This window comes from Oryzias latipes, chromosome 12 (genome assembly GCF_053564925.1).
Source record: "Oryzias latipes strain Hd-rR chromosome 12, Olatipes_Hd-rR_3.1".
NCBI classification, from domain to species: domain Eukaryota; kingdom Metazoa; phylum Chordata; class Actinopteri; order Beloniformes; family Adrianichthyidae; genus Oryzias; species Oryzias latipes.
In genome coordinates this window covers 5,073,493-5,087,519 of record NC_136248.1, presented here as the reverse complement: position 1 = coordinate 5,087,519, position 14,027 = coordinate 5,073,493, and the positions used below count along the sequence as shown (strand labels likewise).

At 41.3% G+C, this 14,027-nt stretch overlaps 1 protein-coding gene across 5 annotated transcripts in view; it reads left to right on the top strand.

Annotated features, from left to right (window-relative positions):
* cacna1bb (calcium channel, voltage-dependent, N type, alpha 1B subunit, b) overlaps window positions 1–14,027 on the top strand; it is a 226,665-nt gene that overhangs the window by 190,259 nt on the left and 22,379 nt on the right. For 4 of the 5 annotated variants that reach the window (XM_023960545.2, XM_078955698.1, XM_078955697.1 and 1 more), the window contains 10 exons: window positions 1,987–2,078; window positions 2,151–2,301; window positions 3,249–3,376; window positions 4,720–4,816; window positions 9,224–9,329; window positions 9,449–9,556; window positions 10,653–10,762; window positions 11,671–11,849; window positions 12,277–12,406; window positions 12,514–12,624. In XM_023960545.2, the coding sequence (XP_023816313.2) occupies window positions 1,987–2,078; window positions 2,151–2,301; window positions 3,249–3,376; window positions 4,720–4,816; window positions 9,224–9,329; window positions 9,449–9,556; window positions 10,653–10,762; window positions 11,671–11,849; window positions 12,277–12,406; window positions 12,514–12,624 (1,212 nt within the window). Of the gene's footprint in view, window positions 1–1,986; window positions 2,079–2,150; window positions 2,302–3,248; window positions 3,377–4,719; window positions 4,817–5,423; window positions 5,521–9,223; window positions 9,330–9,448; window positions 9,557–10,652; window positions 10,763–11,670; window positions 11,850–12,276; window positions 12,407–12,513; window positions 12,625–14,027 lie in introns of all 5 variants that reach the window. The other variant, XM_078955700.1, reaches the window with a different exon arrangement.

Below are 14,027 nucleotides of genomic sequence, written 5' to 3'. Positions count from 1 at the left end.
GCCTCTTTGTGAAAATAGGTTAATAAACATGAACAGCCCTGGGAAAGGCATAGAATGACCCCCTTACATCCTTCCAGAGATGGGTGTGAGCTGCAGACCTTCTTAAATCTGGGCTATAGTTGGAAGTCAACTCCTCTGTGCTCATGTTGTTTTCTGATGAAAGAGGGTATGGGGAGGGGTGTTTGTGGCCTGCTTCTTACATTCAGTTCACTGAGTTTCAGGAACATTTCAGTGAGTCATGAAATTTTCATGGGGAACTTGTTCCTGAAACATTTGTGTTTTTTGGCAGTTGGTGGAAATGACAGAGCAATGCTGAGTCAGTTGTTCAGCTCTTTGTTAAACGCGATGCTAGGACTAGAAAGAAAAAAGGGCCCCTTAAAAATCAATAAAATTTTTTTTTCAAAATAAGATTATTCTGCTATTGAAAAACGTTCTTGACAAGATTGTTTTTCTTGCAAAACAGAAAATAAGACATTTTTTACTTTCTTAAGATTCTGTTTTTGCAGTGTGGGCGTGGTTTTAAGACTGCCTGCACCTCAGTTCTGCACTTAACTGGTATCCAGTTTGTTAATTTGATAGCAGCAAATTGAGCTCTTGAACATTTAAAGTTGTTTAATATGGCTTTTTCTGTGGAGACTGAGATTTCCAGATGAACTGGACCTGAACAGTCTGTGGTAATTTTTTTCATTGATTGACTGCAGATTAGGACTGTTTGCAGTTATGAGTATGATGCAGACCATGGGTATGATGTAATCACGATGCAAAAATATCTATGTTCTTGCACTATAGGGATCTAGAAGTTCCTAGAGTAGGAGTAGTCTTATGTCTATTTTCGTTTCATTTATTCAGAATAAATCATCACGTTGCTCAGCAGGAGAAAATCAAAGTATACAGCATAAAGGGAATCTTAAAAAAAGTAAAAAAGAAAACTAGTCTTATTTTCTGTCTGCATGAAGAATAATTTTATCATTAATATTTCTCAAATGCATAATATTATTGGCTTAAGAAAACACATGACTAAAGTTTTTTCTTAAAATAAAAATATTTGGTAAGACTAATTTTCTTCCCCTTTATGGCTCGTTTTGTTTTTGCTTATTTAATGAAAATCTGCCTATGTCGGAATTTTTGACTGATTTCTAAGGGGCCTTTTTTTGCAGTGCAAAACAAGTTCAACTTACAAGGCTCATAAGCCTCAGAGCAGAAAATGTTGGAAGAAAATCTAGGAGAAGTATTTACTTGTTTTAATTTGGATTTTTTGAATGATCTTCTTCCAACCTTTCATTAATTCATCCGTTTTCTAATCCGTTTGTTCCCTTTTGGGGTTACTGGGCTGCTGGAGCCTATCCCGGCCACATGCAGGCGAAGGCTGGGGTCACCCTGGACAGGTTGCCAGTCTGTTGCAGAGTCACAATCACCATGCACTCTCACATTCACACGTATGGACAATTTAGAGAGACCAATGAACCTATGAAGCATGTTTTTTGGACGGTGGGAGGAAGCCGGATTCCATGCAGGTCAGGGGAGAACATGCAAACTCCACCCAGAAAGGTCCCTCATTGGTGTTCTGTTTCAGGTCCCCCAGCCGGGACTTGAACCAGGGACCTTCTTGCTGTGAGGCAAGAGCCACCATGCAGGCCTTTTTCTTTTCTTTTTTTTACAATCTTGTAAAATAAAAATGAAGGATTTTTCTGCAAAGAACATGTGATAAAAGTAATTGAGACTAGAAACTGAAGTGATTGTTTGTTGTTTTTTTCATGCTTCATTTCTATATTTCTTCAGTCAGGCTTCAATTTGTTATCAGAGAGGTTCCCCCTGTTGGCCATTAAACAGAATGCATGTTTTCACAAATTAAACTGAAGCTCTAAACTTGGTCTGGGTCTCCAAAGCCCACTCCGGATATTCCAGAATTTGTGGCGTTTATACATTTATGCAAAATGATTTTGAAAACACGTCAGTGTCCTTGGTTTGCTGGCTGACTCCCCTCAGGTGTTTGGAAACATCGAGTTGAACGAGGAGACTGCCATCAATCACCACAACAACTTCCAGACCTTCTTCCAGGCTTTGACTCTTCTGTTCAGGTACTCTGCACCTGAAGCTGTTAAATGACCTCAGTCGATGTGTGCTGCCAACTCTGCGCTTTTGGTTTTCAGGAGCGCCACGGGCGAGGCGTGGCACGAGATCATGCTGGCCTGCCTCAGCAACCGGCCGTGTGACAAACTGTCAGGAACCACGGAGAAGGAGTGCGGCAGTGACTTCGCCTACTTCTACTTTGTCTCCTTCATCTTCCTCTGCTCCTTCCTGGTCAGAAAATCCTTCAGGGCATCATTTAGTTTTGATTTCAATTGTCCTATTACATCAGTTTTAACAATTAGATGGTAATGATTGAAAAAAGGAAAACTCACAATAAATAGCCTTTCTTCTAAATGTCTTATGTACGTGTTTCAGGTTTGCTGACTGTTTTGTTTTTCACATCCAATCATGACAGAGACAAAGGTACAAAAGGAAACTATTTGGAATAAGATCCCGGATGAAAAGAAATCGTAAATGTTTAGACAGGAACAAACTGCAGGGTTCCTTTTATTTATTTATTTTATGGGGGGTCCTGTGTGGGCCCTGAAGTTGAAATCAGATCAACAAATCGCTCAACGCAAAAATATAGTAAACATCAAAACAACAAATAACAAAATTCCAGAGACCAAAAAACAATTTAAAAAAGTGAAACAATTTAAAAAGGAAAAACTTCAGAAACAAAACTTTCTCAAAATCCAAAAACGGTAACGGTAAAACGACATGAAACAAAATAAGAAACCGGAAAAGGTAGGTACTTTGGGTCATCACTGATTGGATGATGACGTTTGTTCACCTTTTCAACGGAAAGTTATTTGTCATTAAAATGTTCCCTGTCAGAAAATATTTCTTTGAGCTTCTGGCTATGCCCACTGCAAAAGTCTGGATAAACTCTTTACCTCACTTAAGACAAAACATGCTTCTGCTTTCCCTCTTCTTTAAAACTCAAACGTCATCATCCAATCAGTGATGTTGCATATTTACGGTTTCCAGCTTCTTGTTTTGTCTTCATGTTTCTCTACACTTAGTTTTGATTTCTGGAAATTACTTTTGTTTTGCAAAATGTTTTTTTTTTTTTTTTACATTTTGGTTCATGGAATTTGTTTTAATTTCAGAAATGTAAATGCTATTTTAATTGTCATATTTGTCATTGTCATATCTTGTATTCCTTTTCCTTCCAGATGCTAAACTTGTTCGTCGCCGTCATCATGGACAACTTTGAGTACCTGACCCGGGACGCCTCCATCCTGGGGCCTCACCACCTGGATGAGTTCATCCGCGTTTGGGCAGAATATGACCCAGCTGCCTGGTAGGAATCACACTCACAGCTCCCGCATCAACAGGTCTTTCACAGCAGTGCGGAGGAGGTACTTTTCTCTGTCAAAGGCTGTCCTGGAGACGGGGTTCTCAGTTGGGTGTTGGGGCTCCGGTTGGATGACTGGGGGAAAATCTCGTCTAAGCAGTGATGGGTGAGCGACATTAAGCCTGAGCTTGGAGTGTCTGCTGAAGCTGGTGACAAGCCTCCTCGTTGGACTGATTTGTATGTAAATCCAGCGTTCTGCTCCATGTCCGCTCAGCCGTTTTACTCCCTGATAAGCCGTCGGCTCCAAAGTCCTGTCTGCCTCAGACCTTTGCCTGTGTCTGTGATAGGACTCTGCAGGGTTATGTCTGCATCTTTCTACCCTTTACACTCAATTGACAAGTTTATCCTAAAAGAAACAGCAGAATTGATTCAGGCGGTGCGAAGCATCATCTGTCTCCAATTATTCAAGGCTTATTAAAGAGCTTTGTCACTGAGCCAAGAACCCAGGAAAGGTGCAGAACTTTGGAACCTGACAGACAATTCAGAGAGGAAGAATTATAAATGCCTTAGAATGGTGGTGAGCTGGTCCCTAAAGTGCCTTCAGCCCCATACAGACAACGCTTTTCTTTGTCACTCTGTCAGAGTGAATTAGAGGCTTCCTGTCTGACCGTTTTCTGGGTTTTATGTGCTGAGAGGAAATATATTTCAGCAAAACCATAGTTTTCTGATCTAGAAGGCTAAGTTTCTGATACTTCAAACCATTGACAGTATATGAGAACAGCACCAAGTGACATCACCCATCCGGTTCCAGCGAAGGGACGTCGATTCAGTCGCTATTTTTATCCCAATACGGGCGCCAACATAATGGAGCCAGTTAACATCTAAAAGCAGTGATTGGTCAGAGTTGTTCTGAGTCACCGTTTCTATGGCAACCACTCCTGCCAACCAGGAGTGAGTTGGTTGGAAGTCAGCACCCCTACGACTGGAAAGTGGGCTACACAAAATCTGTCAACCAAATGTTTCGATCGTTCAAGGTGAGGCATCTGATTGGTCCGTTTTTAACCTGAATAACTTGCAATAAAGAAAAAAAAAGTTGATTATCGAGACGTGTTCAAAAATGTATCAGAGCAAGAATGGTTATTCTGACAAATATGAATAAAAGCTGTTTATTTTTCAGGGGTCACTTAGTCCAGTTCTAAATGATCAAATCTATCGCATAAAGAATAATGATTATTTTACATAAATATTGCAGGAAAACAGCCAGAAGGACATCATCAGAAGTTTGTTCTTCCAGATGAAACTGATGCAGTGGCTGATCTAACCTGTTGAACGTGTCTCATCTTTTTCAGTGGGAGGATTTGCTATCGGGATATGTACAAATTATTGCGTTTTATCTCGCCTCCCCTGGGCCTGGGCAAGAAGTGCCCCAACAGGGTGGCCTACAAGGTTTGCACACCCACACAGTCTTTGTTTTGAAAGGGACCGTGATAGCTTTGGACTGACTGACCGAGCGTCCATCAGTCCTTCACTAACCAGCCAGCGCACAGCCTTCAGGCTCCAGCTAGAGGCATCAGAGATGTTCACCTGCTTTGTTTCTTCTTTGGTTGTGGCGGATGTGTCTGCATGCAAACAGAGAGGCTATCTTAAAGGAAAACTCCACTGAAAGTTCCAGGAAACTTCCCAAACTCTGTCTCTGTCCTAAAAAATCATTTGTTGTGAGCAGTGTAATGGAAAAAAATCCTGAACACAAAGTATAGGTATAAAGCTCAGCTGGGAAGATTAATTTCGGGTTGAGTTTTCCTTTTAAAACAAACTCTTTTTTTCCCCTAAACCACCATCATGGCACAAGGAATCCTTTGGTGCACATCCCTTTCCTGTTTCTCTGGGATCCATTACTTGATCTAGTATGGCATTCCAGATCAAACCAGAAATCTTATTAACAAAGATTTCTGTGTTTTTCCTCTTGTCCCCCCCCCCCCCCCATTTTGTGTTGTGATGTAATCCCCTCACCCTCTTCCTCCATGGTTTTCTTCCAACCTTCCCCTCCTGGAAGCGGACGCGTGACTTACCGCAATATGTACGAGATGCTTCGCGACATGTGCCCTCCACTGGGTTTGGGAAAGAAATGCCCTCCCCGAGTGGCCTTTAAGGTAGAAATCTTTGGTTTAAACCCTCTTCTCCTGTGTGCCTCCATCTTCCAAACATCAACCAGCTTCTGTCTTGGTGAGGCAGCTGGATGTTCTGCTGTTGTGACATTTGTCTGTTTATCTGTGAAGATCTGTCCTGTTCTGCTCACACACACAACCTCTAAAAGCTCCTGCAGAAACTTCAAGTGGGACATGAGTTATTATTTCAGTCAATATTAGTGGAATATTTCTGAGTTTTAAATTTTTTTTTGTGCTTTGAATAAATTGTAAGTTTTATTTAAATTTAAAACACACCTGCGCTTCTGGATTCTGAGGAAAAACAGACAAAAAAAGAAAACATGAACTTGGTGTTTGGCAGCAGACGCACCAAACGGCTTCTTTTTTAGGCAGAACACAAAGAAGGATCTATTTCTCAGCTCTGCAGAGTTTATTGGATCCTTTTTTCCTTGTTTATTTGCAGAGTAAGTAAGCAAGTTTACTTGTTTAGCTGAGAAAAGGCTTTAGAAAAAGCCTTTTTTCTTCTGCGGTACTCAGGATATTTTTTTATCCTGTAGAGCCTACATCAAATATATGACAGAAAATTCACATTTTTTGGAATTACGATTCTTTCAAACCCTTTGATATAATCCACTAAGAAATGTCAAAACACTATTTTTATAATATATAGTGATAAATCAAGTGATTTAGTAAATCTTTGTCATAAAATATTAGTTTATTGACATGAGTGTTCATCAGAATAGCGCCTTATTTACCCACTGTCTCAAATGTGATCCTCACATTTTAAACATGGTTTAACTGTATTAAAAAATAATAAATGTGGCATATTATCAAAGCAGAAGGTAGTCATGTAAAAAATGACTAACAATAGATAAATTAAATGTTACCATAAAGTTTTAAAACTTAGCTAAACTTTTCCAGCCAAACAGCTTCTGGGATTTCGTAGAAGTAGCCATTTTGAAATGAGAAGCATCTACTGCCCCTAGTGCAATGATGATGAACTACAGGATGAAAAACATGGACCAAGTTAAATACAACGGATTTACTAAATCAATAATGTTAAGAAAAAGTATATTGCATTAATAACTTGGAATCAAAGATTATTTAGTTTTGATGGAGTTAATAAGCTTCGTCTTCTACCTTTATAATGGCTGAAAGAAGCCTCAACAAGGGTGGAGATGCAGGAAAAGGCTGGTCATGTGACTGCCCTCTGCAGGCACTAAGAACAAGGGAGGAGTTTTAATAGGCGATGCCCGGAAGAGCGACCCGATAACGTTCATATTTCTACCATTCTTGACTCGTATGCACGTGTGTGCGCAAGTGGTGACTTGACAAAAACTGTTGTGTTCAGAGTTTACACCGAAAGAAAAAAACGCTAGAAAAAGTGACACAATTTTGTTTTTTCAAATTAAAAAAGCAAAAAGCTGTTTCACAAAACAGTTGTCCTTCTGCTAGGCTTCAGCAAATAAACAGCAATGCCAGGATGTGTTGAGAAATAAACAGATAAAAATTTTTTTCAGGGAATTCCATTTTTTTTGTGTCTGGAAAAAAAGCCCAAATTTGTCATTTTTGAGGACTCTGGCAGGTGAGATGAAACATTCCCCAATGCCTCTGTGTCTCCTCCGCCTGTTCTTTGATGGACTGCAGGAGAGTCAGCTCCGTGTCTCCTGGCATGATGGTTTCTTGAAAGAAGTCAGATTTGTGTTGTAACAATCCTCAGGTGGCTCCTGTGGCAGCTGCTTACCTTTTAACATGCCGCCTTAATGTGAGTGGTTCCAGTGTGTGCTCAGCTGTCGCAGTGAATCAGTGAAGCAGCAGCCCTGCCCTCGCCCCGGTTAAAGATGCCTGAGTCTGACGTGGCCGCATCTCCAAATATAACTGCTGCTGTTGTGAATCGGCAAGGAAAGACATGAACAAAGACTGAGCAGCGGTGCACTTAAGGACGAGGACGTTCTCCTATTTTCTCTGTTTCTGTCCCTGATGTTTTTGATCCTCTCTTTGCAAACCTGCCTCCCATGTTCCTCCGATAGCAGTCCCCATTTTTATGATTTTTCCTTAAAACGATCTCCATTCAATTCTTTCTGGGGGGTTGTGTCCTTCCCTCCACTATGTGCTGTGTTTGTGAGGAGGAGGAGGGTGATGTAAAGTCTGCCTATGCAGGCGTCACTCTACTGGGGTTAAACTTGTCGAAGGAGAGCTTATAGCTTCATATCTGCATTTGTCGTTTGAGATCTAGACTTTTGCATGTTGTGTTCATCTTCTCAAGTCCAGGTACAAACCCAACATATTCTTATTCTGTGTGCTTCACATCTTCATCATCTGCATGATGACGCTGCAGGCAAATTGTGCTTCTTTTTCCCCCCCAAATCCCCGTTTCACGTCCACTTGAAGAAACTGACAAGCATCCGTTGTGCGTTTGACCTGCAGCTCTGCTCTGAATTCAAACAGACGTGTTCAGGAATCTCTCATCGGAGCTGTCAGACAGTCGTCACTTTTCATTAAAAAGATGTAAGGAAAACAAGCTGAATTTGAGACAGTTTGAATGTTTGCTGTCAAAAAAACAACCAGAGCAGAACTCAGAGAGGGGGGGGGTCATAAATTGCTGCGTATTCTTTTTTAAATGCTTATAAATTCTGCAGATATTTAGAGTCCAGATAGTCTTCTTTTTCTCTCTTTGGAACATCTGTGCAGACTTTGTTACTGTGAACAGTTATCATCAGGAAAAAACAGTGAAACTGCTGCTTCAATGCTTCTGCAGACAATGAGATGTCGAAACTCTTTTGTTGTCATGTTTTATATGAAGAAGCAGATAGTGATGGTTTCTTTCTTTAGATGTGAAATGACTGAGGAAACAAAAGAGCTAAAAATGGTTCAAAAGTTTGGTTGTTTAATACGTTTCATTCCTTTTTGCAGTTTCCCTGATCTGCTTCTGTGTTGGGACACAGCAGACGAGAAAAACAGTCGAATGCGTCTAATTGCTGACCCTGTTTTTGACTGATAGAAACTGCATGTTTACAGACACAATACGGGTTTTTATTTTGCTTTAAAGAACTGATGGTTTGACCTGAATCAGGTGAGAGGCTTTTGAGGCAGAGTAGGATGCAGTGAGCTGCGTGGTGTTTGCACGCTCGCCCGATTGCAGGTCTTTTCCTTTGCTCATCTTCTCCCTTTTTCGGCTTTTCTCCGTTTTGGCTCTGTGGTGAACTTTAAACCGTCCAGATTTCACTCCGCCCCCAAACCCCTGCAGGCCCAAACAGGAGAAAGTGGGTGTATGAAACTGTGACACCGCAGCGTTGCTATGACAGTGGTGTCATAGCAACAGAAGCAGCAACTAACGCCAGATGGAGAAAACAGTTGATTTTTTTCAAATTTACTTCCTTGTTTGGACTTTTAATTGATGTGACCATTTTAAATGGAAGAAAAGGGAAACAGAGCAGGTTCAACAAAGAACAATAAACCACCTTTACTACGATTGCTGTATTATTCTGACAGAAAACATCTGACTTTGCCAAACAAAGTCAGACTTTGGAGGTATGTTTGCTGGTTGGTGGTTCTCTGATAAAAGGATTTATTTGTTCAAAACAGTTAAAAGCTATCACTATTTTCATTTTATTAAATAATATGAAAATGGTCATTAAAAATGATTGTTTTAGCCTTTATCTTCATATCCCTCTGCATTCTGACTCTACCGATTCTTTCTTTTCCTCAGCGACTGGTAAAGATGAACATGCCCATTGCGGACGACAACACTGTTCATTTCACTTCCACGCTGATGGCTCTGATTCGCACCGCCCTGGAGATCAAACTTGCATCTGGTAAGGGACGACCATGGCGGGGTTCCCTGCGGCCCCACCGGGGGCGGTGAGGCCAACGTGAGTGGCAGGGATGGCTTTGGTGCAGATGCGCTGTGACATGTTTGTGGGTCTATCCGCAGGGGTCCTGGCACAGAGACTTTGTGATGCTGACCTGCGAAGGGAGATAAACAAAGTTTGGCCAAACCTGTCTCCAAAAACTGCCGACTTGCTGGTGACGCCGCATAAATGTAAGCTACACCAGTGTCTGCAGAGCCTCCAGAGGCCCTCTGCCTGTCAGATCCTCGGTAACTGTAGTGAAATGCTTCAACTTGATCCATCCCACTTGTTCTTGTTGACTTTTTACTCCTAATCCATCTAAAGTCCCACTCCAATCATCTTTTGATCTATTGTACAAGCGCTCCCAGTGGTCTTTTTTCTATGATTATGGTGTTCTTTGCCAAAATACAAAAGCCTGTGTTTTCTAGGAAATAGTTTCTGCAGAGTGGCAGTAGTTAGATATACACCACTGTGTCAGCTGGTGCGGAGCAACACCTTCCCGTTGCTGAAACCTCTCTGTTTACTGCTGGATTACAGCCCCTAAAACCCCAACCAAACAATACTAATACAACATAAATGGTGAGCAATATCAGAGTTGTCCAACCGTACAGTTTTTATCTAGATTCCACCTAAGACGAGGACAACAAAGATCTCCACGGACCTATTTGTCTGCAGGTGGATGCATCAGAATGGAGCAGAGCAGAGAGCTTGTGGCCTGCCCAGCTTATTTTCTACGTCACAAATAAGCTTTTTTTTTTCTCCTAGATTCTTTCTTTTGCTCCACAACAATTTGAATAAAAAAATATTCAGAAATTACATTTTGAGCTTAATTTTTATTTATATATGTCCATCAATAGAAAATTTCTCCAAGGACTTTAAAAAAAACCATCAAAAATATCATTTTATTAGAGCGGGTCTTGAATGCTCTTTAAAATGCTTTACAGCTGCAGCACAGAATGTTACCAGAAGAAATGAGCACTGAAGTAAAAAAACAAACAAAAAGAAATCCAGATCCCTGATACTGAAATCTGTTGAGGTGGCATTATTTTCATCATCTTAGGGCTTATCAGTAAGATCTTAGAAGTAACAAACCTTTGTGGATGCGCTGTTTTCAACTTTGCGGAAATAGGCTTAAGTCACTCGTTATCCAAAAACCACAATCACCTTCTTGACTTTTCTAGCTCAATTCTTCATTTGTCCCCAGCAGCTTATGTTGTTCATTGCTGCTCAGCTGGCTCCATCTTGTGTCTGCATAAAGGAGCTGTTTCTCCCTGCTCTTCTCTGCAGATAATGAACTGACTGTGGGGAAAGTGTATGCAGCTCATATGATCTTTGACTACTACAAGCAAAACCGAGCCAAGAAACTCCAGCAGCAGAACCCCACAGGAGCGTCCCAGGTGAAACTTTACAGAGCACCCAACTGTTAAAGCACAGTAGTCACAATGACGCTTCTCCCACGCTCTAACATGTTTTTAATACAGCAAACTTTCAAATGTTGTTGCCTGTCAGTATTTGAAAAAGGATAGCTCGAATTAGCATGATCTCTGGATACAATCCGTCTGGTACGACAGAAAACCAGATGTAGGTGTTGGAGCTAGGACTGATAAACCCTCAGCTGAATCAGCTACTTGTGACGAAAACAAATCAAAAAGAGAAAATTCCAGTTAGTCACTTGGCAGGTGAGCTGATGACCTTTCTCCCCTCAAAGATAAACAGCATCGGACCCAACAGGAGTGACAGCATCGCTCACAGATATCTGAACATGAAGGTTGGCAACAGCTGGAAAATTTCCCCTACCTGTTCCAACATGGCTGCACACCACAGCATAAACGTCGATAAAGACATAGAAAATTCTACTAAATGTGGTAAAACTTGACTGGTCTGCACTGTTCTGATCTCAAGCTGGAAGAGAAACCCCTGAGCGGAGAGTCAAACCTTTAGTCTTAGCGCAAAAACATTTCCATAAACCTGCAGAAAAACTTCCACAAACTGAGTTAAGGTGGTGGTGGTGTTGTTGAAGGGGGGGTCAAATTTGACCCTTTGGGTTATGAAGTTCAAATCATTGTAAAGACTCATGAGACTGCTTACATTTTACACAGTTTTGCTCCTTTTTGTACTGCTCATTCTGCCTATTTAAGTTAAAAATCAAACATGTTGTCATTTATTTTTATTAAATGTCAACTTTTACTTGATTGCAATTAATTCAAATACAATTTACAAATAAAGCAAAAACCAAAATGCTTGATTTAACTGAGCCAATACACGTATTCACCATTTCTCCACGCATTCTCTATTTGGGTTGCAGAATAAACTGGGGGCCCTGTTTCGTCCTGTCCTGCCCTTCACTCACATCCATGCTTCAGAGCCCCCGATGCCAAGCCCCAAACAGCCCCTCCCACCTCAGCCTGAGCCAGTCACCAAAGCAGAGGCCCCGCCCACAACTCCCAGCACCAATGCCGACAGGACATCCAGCAGAGACACATTGTAAGTGACTAAAATAGGGATAAATAAGGGATAAATAAGCAAATAGCCTGAGCTTTGGTCAGAAGCAGATCAGATCTCAGGAGAATTTCAGCCAGATGTGAATAAAATGAACACATCTAATCCTCCTAAGACAAAAAGTTTTCGTGTTTGGGACTTCCTCTATGGCTTAAAGACTTGTGTATGTGCAGGCGCACCAAGATGCAAGTCTTCGTATGCAGTTTTTTCATAAAAAAATGAATAGAGCTGTCAGGAACGCAGTACTGAGATAAGCCAGATTTAAGATGAGAAAAATGGGAGTACAGCTCTTCCATTGCACTACCCTGCAAACCTATTGTTTTAACGTGTGCCAAAGTTTTCAAGCAGATCTGATCCTTCAACGGCTAAAAAGCCCCTAAAGTCCAGTAATATTTTACCTTTTGATTCAAAGACTGAACCAGAGAAATACCATAAAGCACTCCCAGTCTGGAGATGTTTCTCAGGCATCACAGAGGCCCAAAGCCCGGAGGAGACTGCAGAGAGGCCAGTCTGAGGACGTGCAGTACTCCTCAAAACCACAGGTATGAAAACATCCATATTTAATTCCTGCCTTTCACACACGCTCCTAATGTGTCCTGACACACACTGTGGCCTGCATTGTCCCTGTGCTCCTCTCTGCATCCTTCAGGAACAGCTGGAACTGAGGCAGGTGGAGATTATTTCTGACTCGGAGAGATTTCCGAGCCTGGAGAGCCACTGCAGAGCAGCCTCGCTGCCCCGACTCAATGCCGAGCACCACGTAAGCTCTTCACCGCCCCCCTCTCTTTGTTTTACCGCTCTGGTTTTGCCTGCTTGAATAATGGAGAGGCAGCTGAGATGAGGGAGGAGGCTGAAAAGGCAGACAGGTTCTCTCACTGTCAGCCCACATCAGCCCAGCCTGCTCACCCCGACCCCCACAGTCTGACAGACACTTCTTTTCTGTGAGATACAATCCAGATCAAGAGCTGGTAATGTTACTTACAGTCAATATTCAAAGGAGAAACAGAAGTTCCAGGAAGTGAAAGTTTTCGTTTTCAAGCACCTCCGTTAAGGCAGATTTGTTTCTGTCCCTTTTTGACCCACTGCATTTCAGAAAACTACTTTCCCGACTGTTTAAAAGTCAAAAAGCTCCATGTTGATGAGCAGACATTGCATGTGTTGACCATTACCCAAAAGATCCCACTCCCCGTGTTAAACATTTTAAACATTTCTGTTTCTGTTTGACTCCTAAAACATGTTTTTCCTAAAAGTTTTTTTTTAAACTGTATAGACAATTGAGGTATCATACATAAAATAATGAACAATAACTATATAATCAACATTACCTCCAATAGCAATCACAGTTTTTCCTAAAAAGTGAAACTGTTCTTCAAAATGTAAATAGATCGTTTTCAACAGTCATGTCATCATATCGAGAACATAACTGACTTGAAAGCCATAATTTAAATCTTCATAAGTGACTGAAGTGAGAACAGCAGGATTTTCAATAATACGCTTGAATCTAGCTGTGAGTCGGCTGGCTGTGAGATGTGGGGGCAGCAGGGTGTTGTTTCTATGGAAACAGAGAGTGAAAGAGTGTTGATGGTGACCTGCGGCATAACATCCCGGGAACATCGTTTTGAACGCATGCAGGAGAAGAATTCTAGTTTCAAAGGTGTAAAACTTTCATAAAGAAGCTGCATTACAACACAAAGCTCAGTGCTAATGTTACTGAGTAACAGAAGACCTCACCACACACTCATCTCAGTGTTCTTCAGTGTTTTAGACTGGTGGCCCTTTTTCTCTTAATTCATTGTTTTTTTTAAAATTAAACAAACCAGGAAACAGAGCAGCCACATTTTACATAAAAACCTATGTTGTTTTTTTATTATTATTTATATTTAATGAATGAAACTGAACTTTTTGTTGAATTCCTGCTGATGAAATGTCAGGTCTTGTTGTTTTTGTCTCCATGTTTTCAAACCGTTGTTGTCTTTGCTGTTGCACTGTTTCTGTCTGTCTGTTTGTCTGTCTGTCTGTCTGTCTGTCCGTCTGTCTCTTTGTCCTCTCCCACACTCTTAACACCAGCTTTTCTCATTTTTATGTTGCTCTACTTCCATCTCGGACTCTCTGGAGGATTTAGGCTGCGGTTTTCTGCCAACAGGCTGTGACGGTTTGCATTTT